At 44.7% G+C, this 22001-nt stretch overlaps 1 protein-coding gene across 1 annotated transcript in view; it reads right to left on the reverse strand.

Moving 5' to 3' along the window:
- The window catches only part of exoc4 (exocyst complex component 4), a 243105-nt gene that overhangs the window by 159515 nt on the left and 61589 nt on the right, over window positions 1–22001 (reverse strand). Inside the window, exons 8-9 of the mRNA XM_038996740.1 lie at window positions 8601–8746; window positions 7730–7818 (exon numbers count right to left, since the gene is read on the reverse strand). Of these exons, the coding sequence (XP_038852668.1) occupies window positions 7730–7818; window positions 8601–8746 (235 nt within the window). The remainder of the gene's footprint in view (window positions 1–7729; window positions 7819–8600; window positions 8747–22001) is intronic.

Below are 22001 nucleotides of genomic sequence, written 5' to 3' on the forward strand. Positions count from 1 at the left end.
CCTCGAGGTAGACAGATACACACACACACGCAGGCAGACATACTGTAGAAGGACACACACACACACAATAGAAATTAAGGCAGAAAGAAACTCATTTTGTAACTCAATTCAAGGTGGACTACTGCGGAGAGTCAACTATTTTGTTTGACAAGCCATTTTGAAATTCAAAAAGGGAAATATGGTAGACTGGGGGATAGAAACGCATGAAACAGAGGGTCTATTATGAGCGTGCCTGGGTGGGAGGTCCTACGGGGCAGGAGCGGAGGCTGAGAGACAAACCTCTGTGTTTGGATCATGGTGTAGCTGTCATTTCAACACTGCCTGCCCCGGGGTGAGGTAATACAGCTCTGTGTTTGGATCATGGTGTAGCTGTCATTTCAACACTGCCTGCCCCGGGGTGAGGTAATACAGCTCTGTGTTTGGATCATGGTGTAGCTGTCATTTCAACACTGCCTGCCCCGGGGTGAGGTAATACAGCTCTGTGTTTGGATCATGGTGTAGCTGTCATTTCAACACTGCCTGCCCCGGGGTGAGGTAATACAGCTCTGTGTTTGGATCATGGTGTAGCTGTCATTTCAACACTGCCTGCCCCGGGGTGAGGTAATACAGCTCTGTGTTTGGATCATGGTGTAGCTGTCATTTCAACACTGCCTGCCCCGGGGTGAGGTAATACAGCTCTGTGTTTGGATCATGGTGTAGCTGTCATTTCAACACTGCCTGCCCCGGGGTGAGGTAATACAGCTCTGTGTTTGGATCATGGTGTAGCTGTCATTTCAACACTGCCTGCCCCGGGGTGAGGTAATACAGCTCTGTGTTTGGATCATGGTGTAGCTGTCATTTCAACACTGCCTGCCCCGGGGTGAGGTAATACAGCTCTGTGTTTGGATCATGGTGTAGCTGTCATTTCAACACTGCCTGCCCCGGGGTGAGGTAATACAGCTCTGTGTTTGGATCATGGTGTAGCTGTCATTTCAACACTGCCTGCCCCGGGGTGAGGTAATACAGCTCTGTGTTTGGATCATGGTGTAGCTGTCATTTCAACACTGCCTGCCCCGGGGTGAGGTAATACAGCTCTGTGTTTGGATCATGGTGTAGCTGTCATTTCAACACTGCCTGCCCCGGGGTGAGGTAATACAGCTCTGTGTTTGGATCATGGTGTAGCTGTCATTTCAACACTGCCTGCCCCGGGGTGAGGTAATACAGCTCTGTGTTTGGATCATGGTGTAGCTGTCATTTCAACACTGCCTGCCCCGGGGTGAGGTAATACAGCTCTGTGTTTGGATCATGGTGTAGCTGTCATTTCAACACTGCCTGCCCCGGGGTGAGGTAATACAGCTCTGTGTTTGGATCATGGTGTAGCTGTCATTTCAACACTGCCTGCCCCGGGGTGAGGTAATACAGCTCTGTGTTTGGATCATGGTGTAGCTGTCATTTCAACACTGCCTGCCCCGGGGTGAGGTAATACAGCTCTGTGTTTGGATCATGGTGTAGCTGTCATTTCAACACTGCCTGCCCCGGGGTGAGGTAATACAGCTCTGTGTTTGGATCATGGTGTAGCTGTCATTTCAACACTGCCTGCCCCGGGGTGAGGTAATACACCTCTGTTCTGTTGCTGCGCTGACAAAAACAACTCAAAAAGGTGTAGTCTTAAAAAAAAACGTGGTTATTGAGAAATATCTTGGAAATGGCAATGATGACCACCCCGCTCGCTCTCTCCCAACCGGCACTTTGGAGGAGAAAATAAAAAGAGGAAAGGATATAGCAATTGCCTGCATTCAGGCCCATGATAACAAATCTGTACCTTGGAAGTGGTTTCCCTGTTTCCATCATTTATTCATGGAGTCGGGAGTGGATGGAAGGAAAAGGTCTCTGTACTATGATTCTAGACTAGAAAGAGAGAGCCTCTCTATATTATGATTCTAGACTAGAAAGAGAGAGCCTCTCTATATTATGATTCTAGACTAGAAAGAGAGCCTCTCTATATTATGATTCTAGACTAGAAAGAGAGCCTCTCTATATTATGATTCTAGACTAGAAAGAGAGAGCCTCTCTATATTATGATTCTAGACTAGAAAGAGAGAGCCTCTCTATATTATGATTCTAGACTAGAAAGAGAGAGCCTCTCTATATTATGATTCTAGACTAGAAAGAGAGCCTCTCTATATTATGATTCTAGACTAGAAAGAGAGCCTCTCTATATTATGATTCTAGACTAGAAAGAGAGAGCCTCTCTATATTATGATTCTAGACTAGAAAGAGAGCCTCTCTATATTATGATTCTAGACTAGAAAGAGAGCCTCTCTATATTATGATTCTAGACTAGAAAGAACCTCTATATTATGATTCTAGACCAGAAAGCGAGAGCCTCTCTATATTATGATTTTAGACCAGAGAGAACCTCTCTATATTATGATTCTAGACCAGAAAGCGAGAGCCTCTCTATATTATGACTCTAGACCAGAGAGAACCTCTCTATATTATGATTCTAGACTAGAAAGAGAGAGTCTCTCTATATTATGATTCTAGACTAGAAAGAGAGCCTCTCTATATTATGATTCTAGACTAGAAAGAACCTCTATATTATGATTCTAGACCAGAAAGCGAGAGCCTCTCTATATTATGATTCTAGACCAGAAAGCGAGAGCCTCTCTATATTATGATTCTAGACCAGAGAGAGAGAGTCTCTGTATATTCATTCTAGACCAGAAAGAGAGAGCCTCTCTGTTCAAAGAGCTAGCTAGAGGGAGATTAAACATACAGGGACATGTCTCCTGCCTTCCCTCTGTGTCTCACACACACACCTATACCCATCTATACAAACCCACACCCACTCAGCTGTGGGTCCATATGTAGCTATAATGAAGCCTTTAGATGAAGCTGTGGATTAATGGAAGCATACGCGATGTGCTTCACTGGAGAGCCGATGTAATTAAGCTTCCTAAGCTCTGGGCGTGTGTTTGTAATGAGGGAGACGGAAGGGCCCCTTCACTCACTCACACACACACACACACACACACACACACACACACACACACACACACACACACACACACACACACACACACACACACACACACACACACACACACACACACACACACACACACACACACACACACACACACACACACACACACACACACGAACAACCCTGAAAGATACTGTTTGTTAAGGATATGTAACAGAATGTACCATCTCCCTCAGGTGAAGAGACAAAGAACAAACAGTCCACCATCCACAGCAAGTAGTACTACACTCCTGTCACTGCAGAGAAGTACAGCCTTTATTTATCATGGGAAACACAGCTAGTAGTACTACACTCCTGTCACTGCAGAGAAGTACAGCCCTTATTTATCATGGGAAACACAGTGCCCTTTAATTACATTAGTAATGTACATCAGTTTATTAGGTACACCCATCTAGTACCGGGTTGGCCTTCACTTTGCCTCCAGAACAGCCTGCATTCTTCGGGGCATGGAAACGTTTCTCAGTCGGTATCAAGGGACCTAATGTGTGAGAGGAAAACATTCCCCACCCCATTACACCAACGCAACCAGCTTGCACCGTTGACACTAGGATGGGGCGATGGACTCATGCTGCTTACGCCAAGTCCTGACTCTGCCATCAGCATGACACAACAGGACTCGTTGGACCAGGCGATGTTTTGCCACCCCTCAATTGTCCAGTGTTGGTGATCGCGTGCCCACTGGAGCAGCTTCTTCTTGTTTTTAGCTGATAGGAGTGGAACCTGGTGTGGTCGTCTGCTGCAAATAGCCCATCTGTGACAAGGACCGAGCTTGCCTGTTTGTGGCCCGCCTGTTTGCTAACGCGAAACTTGTCATTCTCCTTCCACCTCTCATCAATTAACTGTTTTTGCCCACAGGACTGCGGCTGACTAGATGATTTTTGTTTGTCACACCAATTTCAGTAAACCCTAGACACTGTCGTGTGTGAAAAGTACAGGATGCATCGACGATCATACCACGCTCTAAGTCGCTTAGGTCACTCGTTTTGCCCCTTCTAACGTTCAGTCGTACAGTAACTGAATGCCTCGATGCCTGTCTGCCTGCTTTATATACAGTTGAAGTCATACTGTTTACATACACCTTCGCCAAATACATTTAAACTCAGTTTTTCACAATTCCTGACATTTAATCCTAGGAAAAATTCCCTGTTTTAGGTCAGTTAGGATAACCACTTTATTTTAAGAATGTGAAATGTCAGAATATTAGTAGAGAGAATGATTTATGTCAGCTTTTATTTCTTTCATCACATTCCCAGTGGGTCAGAAGTTTACATGCACTCAATTAGTATTTGGTAGCATTGCCTTTAATTTTTTTTTAACTTGGGTCAAACGTTTTGGGTAGCCTTCCACAAGCTTCCCACAATAAGTTGGGTGAATTTTGGGCCATTCCTCCTGACAGAGCAGGTGTAACTGAGTCAGGTTTGTTGGCTTACTTGCTCGCACACGCTTTTTCAGTTCGCCCACAAATTTTCTATGGGACTGAGGTCAGGGCTTTGTGATGGCCACTCCAATACCTTGACTTTGTTGTCCTTAGGCCATTTTGCCACACTTTTGGAAGTATGCTTGGGCTCACTGTCCATTTGAAAGACCCATTTACGACCAAGCTTTAACTTCCTGACTGAGGTCTTGAGATGTTGCTTCAATATATCCACATAATTTTCCATCCTCATGACGCCATCTATTTTGTGAAGTGCACCAGTCCCTCCTGCAGCAAATCACCCCCACAACATGATGCTGCCACCACCGTGCTTCACGGTTGGGATGGTGTTCTTCGGCTTGCAAGCCTCCCCCTTTTTCCTCCAAACATAACGATGGTCATTATGGCCAAAAGGTTATATTTTTGTTTCATCAGACCAGAGGACATTTCTCCAAAAAGTACGATCTTTGTCCCCATGTGCAGTTGCAAACCATAGACATGCTTTTTTATGGCGGTTTTGGAGCAGTGACTTCTACCTTGCTGAGCGGCCTTTCAGGTTATGTCGATATAGGACTCGTTTTACTGTGGATATAGATACTTTTGTACCTGTTTCCTCCAGCACCTTCACAAGGTCCTTTGCTGTTGTTCTGGGATTGATTTGCACTTTTCGCACCAAATTACGTTCATCTCTAGGAGACAGCACGTGTCTCCTTCCTGAGCGGTATGACAGCTGTGTGGTCCCATGGTGTTTATACTTGCGTACTATTGTTTGTACAAATGAATGTGGCACCTTCGGGCGTTTGGAAATTGCTCCCAAGGATGAACCAGACTTGAGAAGTTCTACAATTTATTTTCTGAGGACTTGGCTGATTTCTTTTAATTTTCCCATGATGTCAAGCAAAAAGGTACTGAGTTTGAAGGTAGGCCTTGAAATACATCCACAGGTACACCTCCAATTGACTCAAATTATGTCAATTTGCCTATCAGAAGCTTCTAAAGCCATGACACCATTTTCTGGAATTTTCCAAGCTGTTTAAAGGCACAGTCAACTTAGTGTATGTAAACTTCTGACCCACTGGAATTGTGATACAGTGAATTATAAGTGAAATAATCTGTCTGTAAAAAATTGTTGAAAAAATTACTTGTGTCATGCACAAAGTAGAAAACTATAGCCAAAACTATAGTTTTTAACAAGAAATTCGTGGAGTGGTTGAAAAACGAGTTTAAATGACTCCAACCTAACAGGCTGACTACACCGCTCGCGTCGCTTGCACGAGCATTGCAAAATAATTTTAGAAATCTCTATTATTCAATTATTGCACCCACACTGCTCGCGCGCGCCAACGAGTCTCTGCGTTGCCCAGGGCTAAGATAGAAGTCAGTTCTATTTCTGACGCAGATCGCGCTGCAAGTCCTGCCTCTCCCATCTCCTCATTGGTTTATAGAAGCAGGTACCCACATGCCATCTCCTCATTGGTTATACCCACGTGGGTGACTAAAGACGAACGAGGTCAGTGCACTTAATTTATGGAAGTTGCCAATCACAATATAAAGTCAAGAGAAGAAAAAGCCTGGAAGGATGAGAGATGACTAGAAACGATTCAGTTGACAATTTTATGTGTGGATTAATTGGTGGAGTAGAGGACCTTGTGCATTTCAGGTAAAATAACAACTCAATGTTTATATCCCAGGACAAATTAGCTAGCAAGTGCAAGCCTGCTAGCTAAATTGCCATAAATGTTTAATGGTTTTCGACCTGTCCCCAAATTAATATAATTGGTTAAGAGTTTGTTTTGATATTTTAACCTGCGTGTCGTGATCGCGTTTGGTGTGGGGGAACAAAATACATTTATGCACGTTGGCGCACGCTCCACAGCCGGTTTGGGTTCCGTGTAAGTGTATGTAAACTTCCAACTTCAACTGTAGCAATCCACGGCCACGTGTCTGTAGGAGCTAACCATTTTCGTGAACGAGGTGGTGTACCTAATAAACTGTGTAGATTTTGTTAGATTTGATTATTGGAGCTCTAAACATCACACTCCAACAAACTGAGTCAGCTGCACTATCAAACTGGCATCAGCCAATAGAGAAAGTGTACTGGTGATGGTTGACTGTGTGAATGCATTACTGTATATCGAGGTGAGATCTTATGTCTAGTAGAGAAAAGACTGCTCTCTTTATGTGTTGGATAATCCCTTGGCCAGGCTAACTCAACATCTCTCAATCTCTCTCTGTTCTACAGTCAGCTTCATTTAAAAAAGAGATTGACCGTTGTCTCAAAGTCTCTACATGTTTTTCTAATTATAATGTATTCCTTCAGAAATCACTGAATGGCTTCTACATACAGTGGTGTGATGATAACAATTAATTTTAACCCCCCCTCCCTTCATCCAAGTCGATTTATTTAACTTTTCTAAATCATTTGATTCCTTGAATCTCTCGATGCCATTCAGGTCCCTAGCAGTCTGCGGAACCCGAGCTAAGCATTGTGACAGCAGAAATGAAAGGCAGAGAAATCTCATCTTCGTTTAACGCTGCCAGGCATTCAACCACGGGCCCAAATATTGTTTTATTATCTTTTTCACATCTGAGCTACCGAGGGGTAAGGACAAAAGTTAGCGGCTATTTGAAGCACATTTTTTTAAGGAAATGTTAATATGGACTTGTCAAACGGGGCCATCATTTTGTGTATGGAGCCTGTATGCTAGGTTAGCGTTTCCTATCAGAAATGAAATCAAACCTCGAGGCCTGCGAGGGAGGGTCGTTGAGATGTTTCACCTGTTCAATGCTAAACAGGTGACACTTAGCATTGCTGTGACTCACCTTAAAGTTTGCTCGAAATGCAATCATGGAAATTGTGACATATGACCGATTATGCAGGATCTGAAAATAATTCCTCTCACTTCCATTTTACACACAGGCAATGTCTCAGAGGAACGGGGTTTGAAAAAAACGATGAAACAAGCAGGCAAACAGTGCTGTCAGGCGCCGCTGATTGAAACCACAAGGTCATCGCAGAGCGAGGGAGCAAGGGGAGAGAAACGAGAGACAGAAGAAAAGCTGTGGAACAGTGAGACTCTCCAGGGACTCACTCTCCAATCTCCCCCTCGCTGTCTGTCTGTGCGTGTGTGTCTGTGTGGGTGTGTGTGTACCTGTCCAGCGCAGGACTCTGTTATAGTGTTGGGCTTGAGGTGCAACACGGGGCGCTCTTTGTTTTGGCACCTCCCTTGTTCTACTCCATCCCAGCTCTGTACCTCTCCACACCCCTCCCTCCCGCCCTCCCTTACCTTGTAGTTCTCCACTCTTGCTGTACAGCTCTCTCCTCTGTTCCCTCAGGTAGGCACTCATGCTGATGGCATGAGACGACGACTCAAACCTGGAAGAAAGAAACACACTTTCACTCTAGCCTGGTCCCACATCTGTTTGGGCTGTCTCTCTAGCCTGGTCCCACATCTGTTTGGGCTGTCTCTCTAGCCTGGTCCCAGATGTGTTTGTGCCGTCACTCTAGCCTGGTCCCACATCTGTTTGTGCCGTCACTCTAGCCTGGTCCCACATCTGTTTGTGCCGTCACTCTAGCCTGGTCCCACATCTGTTTGTGCCGTCACTCTAGCCTGGTTCCACATCTGTTTGTGCCGTCACTCTAGCCTGGTCCCACATCTGTTTGTGCCGTCACTCTAGCCTGGTCCCACATCTGTTTGTGCCGTCACTTTAGCCTGGTCCCACATCTGTTTCTGCTGTCTTGCCAACTCCTATGGTCATTGTCACGCCTTAGCCAAACCGATCAGGGACTAGACTACTGTCACTCCTACTCAGAGACCCAGTCCTTACACTACAGAGGTCAGCAGTTAACACCCAGAGATACTACTACAGGTCTGCCTTGTGGTTGGGGTACATAACGTAAAATGGATTTGGCTAAATCCGTATGCAACAGCCTGAATCAGCACACTAATACTATAGACATCCCTACTGTACAGTAACTTGGTTCTGTTTGGGTTCTGAAGTGTAGGGGCCATTTCTCCCCTTTCCTGGACTAAAACGCACTTTCAAAGGACATTCTCCATCAAGTCAAGTATGTTTTATAGTACATCAGTAGGCCTAATCTAGGTCCGGTAAAACTGGCCCTCAATGGTCAAGTTTTTTAGCCTGTCTGTGTCTTACTTGAAGAGGGACTGCTTGGCACGTTGGGGTTTCTTCTTGGCGAAGAAGGCTGCGAACTCGCTGCCGGTGCTGGCGTAGGTGAGCTGGGCAGAGGGCTCGGCAGCACTTTTAGTGTTCTTCACATCCAGGTAGTCCATCAACAGAACCTAGAGAACATTGACATTTCAGTCATTTAGCAAAGGCTTGTGTACTTACTTAGATTTAGCAGATGCTCTGGGAGCGACATCCAATAAACGCATTCCACTAAGTAAAACAATACATATTACATGTCATCACTGACAACTCACTGAAAGAAGGCTCAAGTTCATTGTTTTTCAAGGTAGGACTCATCCAACGGAGTGGAGTATAGAGCAACAGTCATCACTGTGAGTGGTGACAATCTAGCCTAATCTACGATCGTCCCAAGAACAACACACAACTAATGTACATATTATGATGTCAGTTCATGTATGTAATAGCCTTATGTCATATAATACATTGAACATAAGGAAGTATGTTGTCAGCAGAACAATGATCTATAACTGATAATGTCATCGAGGTTAATACAGCAATCCACGAAAAAGTTCCGGCGAGTCATCAAAATATCACATCCCCCATTTCTAAGTCCGTCTGCATATTTAAAACCCACTCCATCCATGTCTCATCAACGCTCATAAATACCTGATACAGATCTAACAACAACCCCAGACTGACAGATATTGAAGATGTCGGGTATGGAAGTTAACTTTCCTCGTTGTCTTCCCCCAGTATCTCCCCATCTCTCCACGACTACATATGTTCTAAATTAGCCTCCCATTCCTAATGGCTTCATCATTTAGCAGGGCCATTTAGCCCGTGTCGTTCTAATTCTGACCCGCGTAGCGTCGTGGCGGCCCAAAGTGGGGCGAGAGTAATGGTGGAGCAGATGGAAATACAGTCGACCTCTAATGATGTCATTACTGCTGGAGAAAAGACCCCCGTCACCACGGAGGGAAGACTTCAGCACACACACTAGTGTGAGCAAACTGGCATGGACACACACACTAGTGTGAGCAAACTGGCATGGACACACACACTAGTGTGAGCAAACTGGCATGGACACACAGACACACACACCTACCCGCCCCTCCCCCGACAACACACACGCCGACCCACTACACAGACACACTTTTCCCTTCTCTCCCCCTCTGGAAGCCATCACTCAGGCCCCCCTGCCACCCCCCTGCCCTCTAGCGACACCGTGCAAGCCTAGCAGAGAGCGCTAATCCTGTCAGTGTATTAATTACTAATGACCATGTGATCTGCTGATGGAGCGCGGCCCACTACCTAACCCGGGAGACTTAATTAAATGCCGGCATTAGGCTGATGAAGGGGCTCCGACACTAATATATTGCATTAGAGGGAGTAAACTTGAAGCAATTAACCACACCAATAGGACAGACAGACGGACGGACAGACAGACGGCCGGACGGGCAGACGGACAGAGGGAGAGGGTATGAACAGGACAGATGAGAGAGGGGGAGATGAGAATAAGCGATATCCCCTGTGAGATCAAGTTTGAAAGGAGATCAGATGGTGGTTTCCCCTGACTTGCTAGGAGTATCACAGATTATTGTGAAATAGACACACATTTATTTTTGGAAATTCATGACAGGCACACAAACATTTGTTTACCTTTTTTTTTATATAGAGAGTGCATTTGAATCCCATATATAAACAGCGGGTTACTTAAGACAGAAAGGACAGGTGGGAGGTTAGTCGGGGAGGATGGGTGGCCGTATAACGGGAGTGTCTAGCAACCCAAACAAATCACGTTATGAACAACTTTAGCATTTTAGCTAATTAGCAACAACTTACTACTTTTTAACTACTTAGCTAGGATGTTAGTTAACCCTAAACCTAACCCTTTAACTACTTAGCTAGCATGTTAGTTAACCCTAAACCTAACCCTTTAACTACTTAGCTAGTATGTTAGTTAACCCTAAACCTAACCCTTTAACTACTTAGCTAGTATGTTAGTTAACCCTAAACCTTAAACTACTTAGCTAGCATGTTACCTAATCCTAAACTTAACCCCAAAGCACAATGGATATGGAGGAGAGCAGAGGATCAGAATAGTATCAGTTATATCATAAATATGTGGTTGACAATGCCTCTGAAATGTCCTGAAATGTCGATTTATGTGGCAAGAGTGGGGATTATTATATTAATCCTTGCATTGAACATGCTATATTGCTGAGTCTGTAGGTGGGTGTGTGGGTGGCTTTTGTGAGGGTTTAAAAATATTTACTTACACCTGATAAACTTGCTCATTGAAAATGTCAAAAAGTTACTGTGACAGAAATTATTGTGTCAATTGTGCAAAGTACTGACAGAAATATGTCAAGTTTAGCTATGTAAGTTTTTGGCAGCTGAGCCCCAACAACAGTGCCTTGGAAAACCCCTCCAACACTTTGCCAAAGTCTCTGTTGCCTAGGCAACAGGTGGACTGTCGGTCATCCATGACTTGGTTATTTTACACTGAAACTACACCTCAACGGACAAGTGATGCTATCATATTCAATACTTAACATTTTCACTAAATAGATAGGCTTTCAACTTACTCTGTAAAGTTATGGAAATAAAAGTTAGCAAAATGAGAAGGAGTAAAAAGCAACCAACAGCTTCTCCAGGTTACTCCAGTCAAAACAGGCACTGTTACATGGGATGATAAATAACACTTTGGCTGCTACAAGTTAGCTGGTCTTGGCTGTAGTGGAGTTGCCTTGGGTACTGCAACTTTTTCTCCCTCTATCTGCTCTCCCATTTCACTGGCCCTCCAAAATGTAAGTAACATGTACTTCAAATAGCCGGATATCCAACAAAATTGTCAATTGTGAAATGATTTCAAACCCCCAACCCGAGTGTGTGTGTGCATGCGTGCATGTGTGTGTGTGCATAAATGCCCAGACGGGCGGTAGTTTTGATTGTTTGACGGTAACTGTGGTGTGTGTGTGTGTAGGAGAGAGGTGTTTTGGGCGTTAGGATCGAGTTGCAACACGGGGCACTCATGTGATTCAAATCACCTTTATTCCAGCAACAACAACATCTCATTCCAAACACCTTTCTCCTCAAACATATTAGGTCTTATTACCATCATCTTTAAATGGCCAGGTAGACGCCTCATTACCCTAACAGACCTCATAGAGGCAAAGAGACAAGGATGGGAAGGTTGGCTGCTGCTCTCAATAGAGAAATGGAAATTAGGATTGGAGAGAGAGGAGAGAATGCTTGGGAGAGGAGAGAATGCTCGGGAGAGCAGAGGAGAGAACGCTCGGGAGAGCAGAGGAGAGAACGCTCGGGAGAGCAGATGAGAGAACGCTAGGGAGAGCAGAGGAGAGAATGCTAGAGAGAGCAGAGGAGAGAATGCTAGGGAGAGGAGAGGAGAGAACGCTCGGGAGAGCAGAGGAGAGAATGCTTGAGAGAGCAGAGGAGAGAATGCTAGGGAGAGCAGAGGAGAGAATGCTTGAGAGAGCAGAGGAGAGAATGCTAGAGAGAGCAGAGGAGAGAATGCTTGGGAGAGGAGAGAACGCTTGGGAGAGGAGAGAATGCTAGGGAGAGGAGAGGAGAGAACGCTCAGGAGAGCAGAGGAGAGAACGCTCGGGAGAGCAGAGGAGAGAATGCTAGGGAGAGCAGAGGAGAGAATGCTAGAGAGAGCAGAGGAGAGAATGCTTGGGAGAGCAGAGGAGAGAATGCTAGAGAGAGCAGACGAGTGAATGCCCCGGGGAGAGCGAAACAATGCTGGGGAGAGCAGAGGAGAGAATGCTAGAGAGAGCAGAGGAGAGAATGCTAGAGAGAGCAGAGGAGAGAATGCTAGGGAGAGCAGAGGAGAGAATGCTAGAGAGAGCAGAGGAGAGAATGCTAGAGAGAGCAGAGGAGAGAATGCTAGAGAGAGCAGAGGAGAGAATGCTTGGGAGAGTAGAGGAGACAATGCTTGGGAGAGCAGAGGAGAGAATGCTAGAGAGAGCAGAGGAGAGAATGCTAGAGAGAGCAGAGGAGAGAATGCTAGAGAGAGCAGAGGAGACAATGCTTGGGAGAGTAGAGGAGACAATGCTTGGGAGAGCAGAGGAGAGAATGCTAGAGAGAGCAGAGGAGAGAATGCTAGAGAGAGCAGAGGAGAGAATGCTAGGGAGAGCAGAGGAGAGAATGCTAGAGAGAGCAGAGGAGAGAATGCTTGGGAGAGTAGAGGAGACAATGCTTGGGAGAGCAGAGGAGAGAATGCTAGAGAGAGCAGAGGAGAGAATGCTAGAGAGAGCAGAGGAGAAAGCTAGGGAGAGCAGAGGAGAGAATGCTTGGGAGAGTAGGAGAGAATGCTCGGGAGAGCAGAGGAGAGAATGCTTGGGAGAGTAGAGGAGACAATGCTTGGGAGAGCAGAGGAGATAATGCTAGAGAGAGCAGAGGAGAGAATGCTAGAGAGAGCAGAGGAGAAAGCTAGGGAGAGCAGAGGAGAGAATGCTTGGGAGAGTAGGAGAGAATGCTTGGGAGAGTAGAGGAGACAATGCTTGGGAGAGCAGAGGAGAGAATGCTAGAGAGAGCAGAGGAGAGAATGCTAGAGAGAGCAGAGGAGAGAATGGTAGGGAGAGCAGAGGAGAGAATGCTAGAGAGAGCAGAGGAGAGAATGCTAGAGAGAGCAGAGGAGAGAATGCTAGAGAGAGCAGAGGAGAGAATGCTTGGGAGAGTAGAGGAGACAATGCTTGGGAGAGCAGAGGAGAGAATGCTAGAGAGAGCAGAGGAGAGAATGCTAGAGAGAGCAGAGGAGAGAATGCTAGAGAGAGCAGAGGAGAAAGCTAGGGAGAGCAGAGGAGAGAATGCTTGGGAGAGTAGGAGAGAATGCTCGGGAGAGCAGAGGAGAGAATGCTTGGGAGAGTAGAGGAGACAATGCTTGGGAGAGCAGAGGAGAGAATGCTAGAGAGAGCAGAGGAGAGAATGCTAGAGAGAGCAGAGGAGAGAATGCTAGGGAGAGCAGAGGAGAGAATGCTAGAGAGAGCAGAGGAGAGAATGCTTGGGAGAGTAGAGGAGACAATGCTTGGGAGAGCAGAGGAGAGAATGCTAGAGAGAGCAGAGGAGAGAATGCTAGAGAGAGCAGAGGAGAAAGCTAGGGAGAGCAGAGGAGAGAATGCTTGGGAGAGTAGGAGAGAATGCTCGGGAGAGCAGAGGAGAGAATGCTTGGGAGAGTAGAGGAGACAATGCTTGGGAGAGCAGAGGAGAGAATGCTAGAGAGAGCAGAGGAGAGAATGCTAGAGAGAGCAGAGGAGAAAGCTAGGGAGAGCAGAGGAGAGAATGCTTGGGAGAGTAGGAGAGAATGCTCGGGAGAGCAGAGGAGAGAATGCTTGGGAGAGTAGAGGAGACAATGCTTGGGAGAGCAGAGGAGAGAATGCTAGAGAGAGCAGAGGAGAGAATGCTAGAGAGAGCAGAGGAGAAAGCTAGGGAGAGCAGAGGAGAGAATGCTAGAGAGAGCAGAGGAGAGAATGCTAGAGAGAGCAGAGGAGAGAATGCTAGGGAGAGCAGAGGAGAGAATGCTTGGGAGAGTAGGAGAGAATGCTCGGGAGAGTAGGAGAGAATGCTCGGGAGAGGAGAGAATGCTAGGGGAGAGGAGAGAATGCTAGGGGAGAGGAGAGAATACTTGAGAAAGGAGAGGAGAATGGTAGGGAGAGGAGAATGCTAGGGAGAGGAGGAGAGACCAGAGGGAGAAAGGGAGAGAGGAACAGAAAGGGAGAGAGGAACAGAAAGGGAGAGAGAAGGGGTTGCGAGGGTCTTGGTCACAAGCGACTAAGGGATGATGAACAACAAAATGATCACAGCTGACAAAACATGAGCGCCCCGTATCGCACCTCAAGACTAACGCTATAACAGAGGCCAGAGCTTGCTAGTCTCACACATTCCCAAACACATAGGCCTACGCATACAAAACACACACGAACGCACACACACACTCTCACAAACATGCATAGTCAATATGTAGCCTACACACACACAGACCAGAGGTCCAGCGCTCATCGAAGACAACAGCAACAAGGTGGAACAGAGACAAAGCAGAGCCTTGCTAACTACACCAACAAAACAAACAGCGATGCACACAGATGCATATGAATGCAAACCAGAGCAGAGTGCACGTCTCTGCTCCACATCAAACAACCGTAATGACTGTGAATGCAATTAATGCCCCTGAAAGCGTTTCTGAAAACAACAAAATAATGAATGCGTTTCATGGCTTGAATGCTATGCTAATGGCATAATGCTATGGATCTTATGCTCCCTCGGTCCGACCTAGCGCTAATCTTCGCTAATAACATCCTATGGATTTAAAGTCTGGTTCATGCAGAATATCTAGTCTATGAAGATGCTCACAATGACACCACTTTTCTGTACTAGTTGCTGTGTACAGATTGTATCTGCTGCTATTTCATTTGGTTTTGTTGTGTTCTGTTGTTCATCTTTTCTTCTCCTGTTTGTCTTTATTATTATTATTTATAAAGAAATAAAAAATAAAAAAATGATTTTAAGTCTGGTTCATGTTTGAGTTGAGGGATAAAGGCTACACTAGTCTCTAATGTATCCATTAGCCAAGCTGTTGATGAAGCTAATCCACTGACTTTGACTAGCCAGTGACTGGAAGTCTACAGGTATAGTAGCATACGCTAGCGTGCCGGAAGACTTCCAATCACTGCGCTTCCAGTCTTCATGCTAACGCTATTTAGCATTGGCTCGTGACACTACCTTCAACTTCCTTCATACTGCACGCAGAGACATAAAAATGGTATCCACAAGTTCATCTGACTCTGGGCAAGTAGAAAAACGCAGAGCCTCATATAGATTTGCCTCAGATTTAGCATTGCACTAATGTATCCTAGTTGTGCCACTGACATACATTAGCCAATGAAGTAGCCAAGCAAACAAAGCCAAGCATGTAGCCAAGTGACGGAAGTCCCGATGGATGACACATGACAGTGTTCCATTATTGAAGGGTGGGAGCCGGGTCGGACTCTACTGACCCCTACCAAACAGGCGTCATGGTACGGCCCCAGATTGGGCCAGCAGTAAAGAAATTAGATTGTCACCATTGGGGACTTTTACTGTGACCTTCACAGGGGTGACTGGCTGGCTGACGAACTCTTTGAAACCCCCATGGCTAGCTGCCACCCCAATCTGAAGAAGGAGAGATGAGATGTGAGGCCGCACTTCAAGAGAGGGATGTTTTAACACACAGCAAATCAATATTCATGGCCGTGTACCAAGAAAGATCATTGGGAAATGGGTAGCGAATAAAGCCGCTGAGAAACTGCAAATCGCTCTTCACACCAGATAATAAACTGAGCCCGGAGTTCATGGATGGTGAGTGTGTGTGTTTGACACACAGACACTTTGATAACCGAGTGTTGGCCACCATTTTCAGTTCCCCCACACAAAGACAACCACTATATTAGCCATTGTTCCTCTATACACTCGAGTGACTTGGGTCTGGTCCCAAAACTAAATCAGCCCGCTGGGCTGCAGTTAGTGCCTGTTCTCTCAGGAGAAAAGGCATTATGGACGTGTGCCACTGTCGTTCATTACCAGCAGTGAAGCCAACCTGCGTTTCCTTTGTGTTGGAAGTGTGTGTGTGTCTTAATGAGCAGGATACACAGGGCTTTGTTGGATCTATTACAGTAGTCCTGAAGAATCAGTCTAATTAACCAACGCAGCCCACTGAAGAGGTTCCAGGAGTACACCTGTGGTGGGATGGCTGAGGAGTCCATTAAAGGGGTTCCAGGAGTACACCTGTGGTGGGATGGCTGAAGAGTTCATTAAAGGGGTTCCAGGAGAACACCTGTGGTGGGATGGCTGAAGAGTTCATTAAAGGGATTCCAGGAGAACACCTGTGGTGGGATGGCTGAAGAGTCCATTAAAGGGATTCCAGGAGAACACCTGTGGTGGGATGGCTGAAGAGTCCATTAAAGAGGTTCCAGGAGAATACCTGTGGTGGGATGGCTGAGGAGTCCATTAAAGGATAATAAAGAAATAAACAGAACTCTGTGTCCTTTGACTTCCTTTCTGTCCATCAAAGTCATCCAGAGAATTATCTCGGTAATCAATGAGCTCTTTGATTGTTTCGCTCTTCTGCTTCTCCCTCACGACTTGTGGGAACTTTGTGAACTTTACTAGTGAAATCCATTCTTTTAGGAATGGAGTCCCCCTAGACACATGTTCTTGTTGAAAATGTATTGATTGATATCTCAGCTGGTGGCTTCGAGTGAAAGCCCCAAAAATTGCCTTGGGCACAAAAATATTTTACTTCCTGACTTGACCTTCCAACAACCTTAGAACGTTCAGAGAAAAGCTTTGTCCAGCTCTTTCCCCTCTGGACTGGACCACTGCAGACCTTCAAGGTGTCCCAACTGGACCGTACTACTTTTCATCATCCCTCTGAAGACTTTGACAAAGAAACATCGCTACAGGCAGCCTGTTGCATTTCATTCCTCTTGTTGTCCTTGCTCTGTCCCAAAGCAGTTTGACAGTTTTTTGGACTGAAGAGACATCGAAAGAACGTCAATAACGTCAAAAAACATCAATAGCAAGTCTAAGCAAGCATGGCCCTGGCAATGGGTCTACATGGATTCCTGCTCTTACACAAATGAACAATATGACTCTTCTGTATCGCAACGCCTTGACCGTTGAGAGCCACACACACACACACACACACACACACACACACACACACACACACACACACACACACACACACACACACACACACACACACACACACACACACACACACACACACACACCTGTACTCGCATACACACAATTGAGATAAGCAATGATTAAAGGAGAACATGCTGTGCATCTCTAGGAGAACGGGAAACTATAAAGCATACCGTCAGATTAGAATAATTAGCTTAAAAACCTCCCTTCTCTCAAACACAAAAGGAGGGGCGATGATGGAATTTCGACACAATCAATATACTAGCTTCACCGCGCCCCAGTAATATGTAAATATGACACATCGGGGGTGGATGGGTGGGGTAGGACTACAGTGAAATAGTGACATGTTGATTAAAACGTTAGGAAAGAAACACAGCAATGTCTCTGCGCATCATATTTAATTAAAACAGATCATTGTCGCCTGGCTGTTGTTTCCCTGGCAGTTCAATTTGCCTTGTTTTCACTTGGCTGACAAGCCGTGAGGAAGGCCTGCATATTTAACTCCCTCACATACTACTTTATAGATTTCTATACTTTGAACATACGCTTCTCCTTTGTCTCGGCTAATCTCTGGCTGTGCTATGATTTATTCAGTGTGGTTCGGCCCCAGCCACAGGCTCTCACTGTGTCAATAGAAAAGGAGGAGAGTATTCACTACTACAGCTGCCACGTGTCATAGATTATCTTTCAGCTGGGCCAAGCTAGCCTGTGTTTTATATAGCATCGTCAAGTAGCCTAATAAAGTGTTAGATATTTCTAGACGTGTTCTGTAAGAACAGACAGACGACATCCATCCTTGATTTGCTAATCGCACCTTAGCTCCAAAGGTCCTCACCACTGCTCATTAAAAGCATTCATCTGCACTCCGGGCACACAGCTGCGACGGCTGGCGGATCAACTCGGTAGCCTAGCCATCATGGAGACGCCATGGCATCATAGTGGAATACACAAGCGCTAGGCTAATTAGAAAACTCAGACACGTTGGACTATGTTGTCGCAAGGTTAAAGGTCAGGCCGTGCTGAGAGGGGGACCGTAACAAGCCATGCCAAGTATAGGTCAAACATGGTCCCTATGGGTGATTGTGGTGAGGGATTCAGCAGGCTCTTATGAGATAGGGTCTTTGGTCTCAGTCAAACCATATGGTCTTAGATCATCTGATGGCAGGTGGAGGTTTTTTGTCCGTGTTTATTGAAGGATTTCTTGGTTTTTACCTAAATATTTTCTAAGTACATAATGCTGTTGCTTGCAACTGCTGTTCAGGTTCAAGGGAAAATCTGACCAAACTTGTCAAAGTGGAGTTTAGATAAGTCTGATTCTTGGCATGCTTGATGATTTGGTTTAGATAAGTATGATTCTTGGCACGCTTGATGATTTGGTTTAGATAAGTATCATTCTTGGCACGCTTGATGATTTGGTTTAGATAAGTATGATTCTTGGCACGCTTGATGATTTGGTTTAGATAAGTATGATTCTTGGCACCCTTGATGATTTGGTTTAGATAAGTATGATTCTTGGCACGCTTGATGATTTGGTTTAGATAAGTATGATTCTTGGCACGCTTGATGATTTGGTTTAGATAAGTATGATTCTTGGCACGCTTGATGATTTGTTTTAGATAAGTATGATTCTTGGCACCCTTGATGATTTGGTTTAGATAAGTATGATTCTTGGCACGCTTGATGATTTGGTTTAGATAAGTATCATTCTTGGCACGCTTGATGATTTGGTTTAGATAAGTATGATTCTTGGCACGCTTGATGATTTGGTTTAGATAAGTATGATTCTTGGCACGCTTGATGATTTGGTTTAGATAAGTATGATTCTTGGCACGCTTGATGATTTGGTTTAGATAAGTATGATTCTTGGCACGCTTGATGATTTGGTTTAGATAAGTATGATTCTTGGCACGCTTGATGATTTGGTTTAGATAAGTATGATTCTTGGCACGCTTGATGATTTGGTGGCAGAGACAACCATATCCAATGTGACTGGATCTAGTGGGATTATAGTGTATGTACGATACATTGAAAGATTCTGAGTGCCTCTAATTTCATAAGAGAACTTCAGAAGACCTTGAGACACAGTGTGATGGATTTTTTTTAAACACTGATGTTCACAGAGGGAGGCATCAAGTGAAGTGGTGCAAGCTTGGAATATAGAAGACTAATAAGGTGGGCTCATTGGCGTGAAAAATCAATACATTTATTCACACACTGTATCTCGATGGAAAAGTGACAGCACAGACAACACGGTTCCACTCCCTAACTGACACCAATACTGAGAATTACCAGCCGCTCTTTAAAGCCTCAATCAATATCTCATCCACACTTAAAGCACGCTGGGGAAGCACAGCCGGCATTTCCAAACAGGGATCAAGACCATTGCTACATGGCTCTTGGCTTTCAAAAAGCCCATGTTAACCTACTCCATACTGTGCCTTCCTGGAGCCAGTCGCTCGGTGGAATAAGAGAAGTCTCAGCTCAGGCCGTGTAACTGCGTGCCCTCTCGTGTCTCTGTCAGATCCGGTGTCCGTCTCAGAGCATGCCAAGTGGAAAGGTCAACACGATTCCACACTTCTCAAAGTGGAGGGAAAAAATGAATCATCTAGAGGCTTCCATTTATAGGCTATTCTATCAAATGAGTGTGTAGCTACAAGGTGGAGAGAAGAGAGGGGGAATAACAAGATACGCTGGAGAAACTGCCAACAAGATGGCTTCCGCTGGGCTAATATACACCTTACCAAGAGCCAACAACTTACCACCATCTCTCCAAGCACACCTTATCCCCTGTGAGAGATACTACAGAGCCTTCAGAAAGTCTTCATAACCCTTGACTTATTCCACAGTGTTGTGTTAGAGCCTGAATTCAAAATGAATAAAATATGTTTTATTCTTCTCATCTACACACAGTACTCCATAATGACAAAGTGAAAACATGTTTTTAGAATTGTTTGCTAATTTATTGAAAATGAAATACAGAAACATCTCATTTACATAATTATTCACACGCCTGAGTCAATACATGTTAGAATCACCTTTGGCAGCAATTACAGCTGTGAGTCTTGCTTGGTAAGTCTCTAAGAGCTTTGCACACCAGGATTGCACAATATCTGCACATTATTATTTTTAAAATTCTCTAAGCTCTGTCAAGTTGGTTGTTGATCATTGCTAGACTGCCTTTTTCACGTCTTGCCATAGATTTTCAAGCCGATTTAAGTCGGACAATAACCTGGTCTTGTGTTTTAGGTTATCGTCCTGCTGAAAGGTGAATTTGTTTCCCATCGTCTGTAGAAAAACAGACAACCAGATTTTCCTCTAGGATATTGCCTGTGCTTAGCTCCATTCCGTTTCTTTTTGTCCTAAAAAAATCTCCCTACTCCTTGCCGATGAAAAGCATACTCATAACATGATGCAGCCACCAACATGTTTAAAAATATGAAGAGTGGTACTCAGTGATGTGTTGGATTTGCCACAAACATAACACTTCGTATTCAGAAATGAAGGTAATTTCTTTGCCACATTTTTTAAAGTTTTACTTTGGTGCCTTATTGCAAACAGGATGCATGTTTTGGAATATTTGTATTCTGTACAGGCTTCCTTCTTTTCACTCTATCATTTAGGTTAGTATTGTGGACTACAATGTTGTTGATATCCTCAATTCTATCACAGCCATTAAACTCTATAACTGTTTTAAAGTCACCATGGGCCTCATGGTGAAATCCCTGAGCGTTTTCCTTCCTCTCCGGGAAATGAGTTAGGAAGGATGCCTGTATTGAAATTAATAACTTCACCATGCTCAAACAGATATTCAATGTCTGCTTTTTTTGTTTTACCAATCTACCAATAGGTGCGCTTCTGTTGCGAGGCATTGGAAAACCTCCCTGGTATTTGTCGTTGAATGTGTGTTTGACCTTCACTGCTCAACTGAGGTACCATACAGATAATTGTATGTGTTGGGTACAGAGATGAGGAAGTCATTCAAAAATCATGTTAAACACTATTATTACACACAGAGTGAGTGAGTCCATGCAACTTATTATGTGACTTGTTTACTCCTGGACTTATTTAGGCTTGCCATAACAAAGGGGTTGAATACTTCACTTTAATATTCACTCAAGACATTTCAGCTTTTCATTTTGAATTCATTTGTATATACTTAGACATTATGGGGTATTGTGTGTAGGCCAGTGACACAAATCCTACATTTTATCCATTTTAAATTCAGTCTGTAGCACAAACAAAAATGTGGAAAAAGTCAAGGGGTGTCAATACTTTCTGCAGGTACTGTAGCTAGATAAAGATGTTTGAGGACAGATGCTTAACTTCAGCAAACTAGTGCTGAGCGATTAACAAACATCACGGGGGGGGGGGGGGGGGGTTGTTATTAAACAACTAAATCACCGACGTCGGTTCAATTACTTAAATTCCAATAACTATGTGGAACACTGGGCTGAAGACAGTTGTAGTTTTCATTTAGCAAATATTCAACCTAGTTCAGCGCAGAAACGTGGAAATTAACTACAATGAACATAATCCATTGCACCTGTTTTTTCCATCTCGGACAAAGACTGATCAGAGAGGAAGAGGCAAAGCAAGAGATTTCACTTGCGCCAAGATCTGTCCAAAATAATCCCAATGTATTTCTATAAGCTTATTTTGGACCTAAGCTTGCCGCCTGCCTTCCTGTCTTTGGGACAA

This window comes from Salvelinus namaycush, chromosome 6 (genome assembly GCF_016432855.1).
Source record: "Salvelinus namaycush isolate Seneca chromosome 6, SaNama_1.0, whole genome shotgun sequence".
NCBI classification, from domain to species: domain Eukaryota; kingdom Metazoa; phylum Chordata; class Actinopteri; order Salmoniformes; family Salmonidae; genus Salvelinus; species Salvelinus namaycush.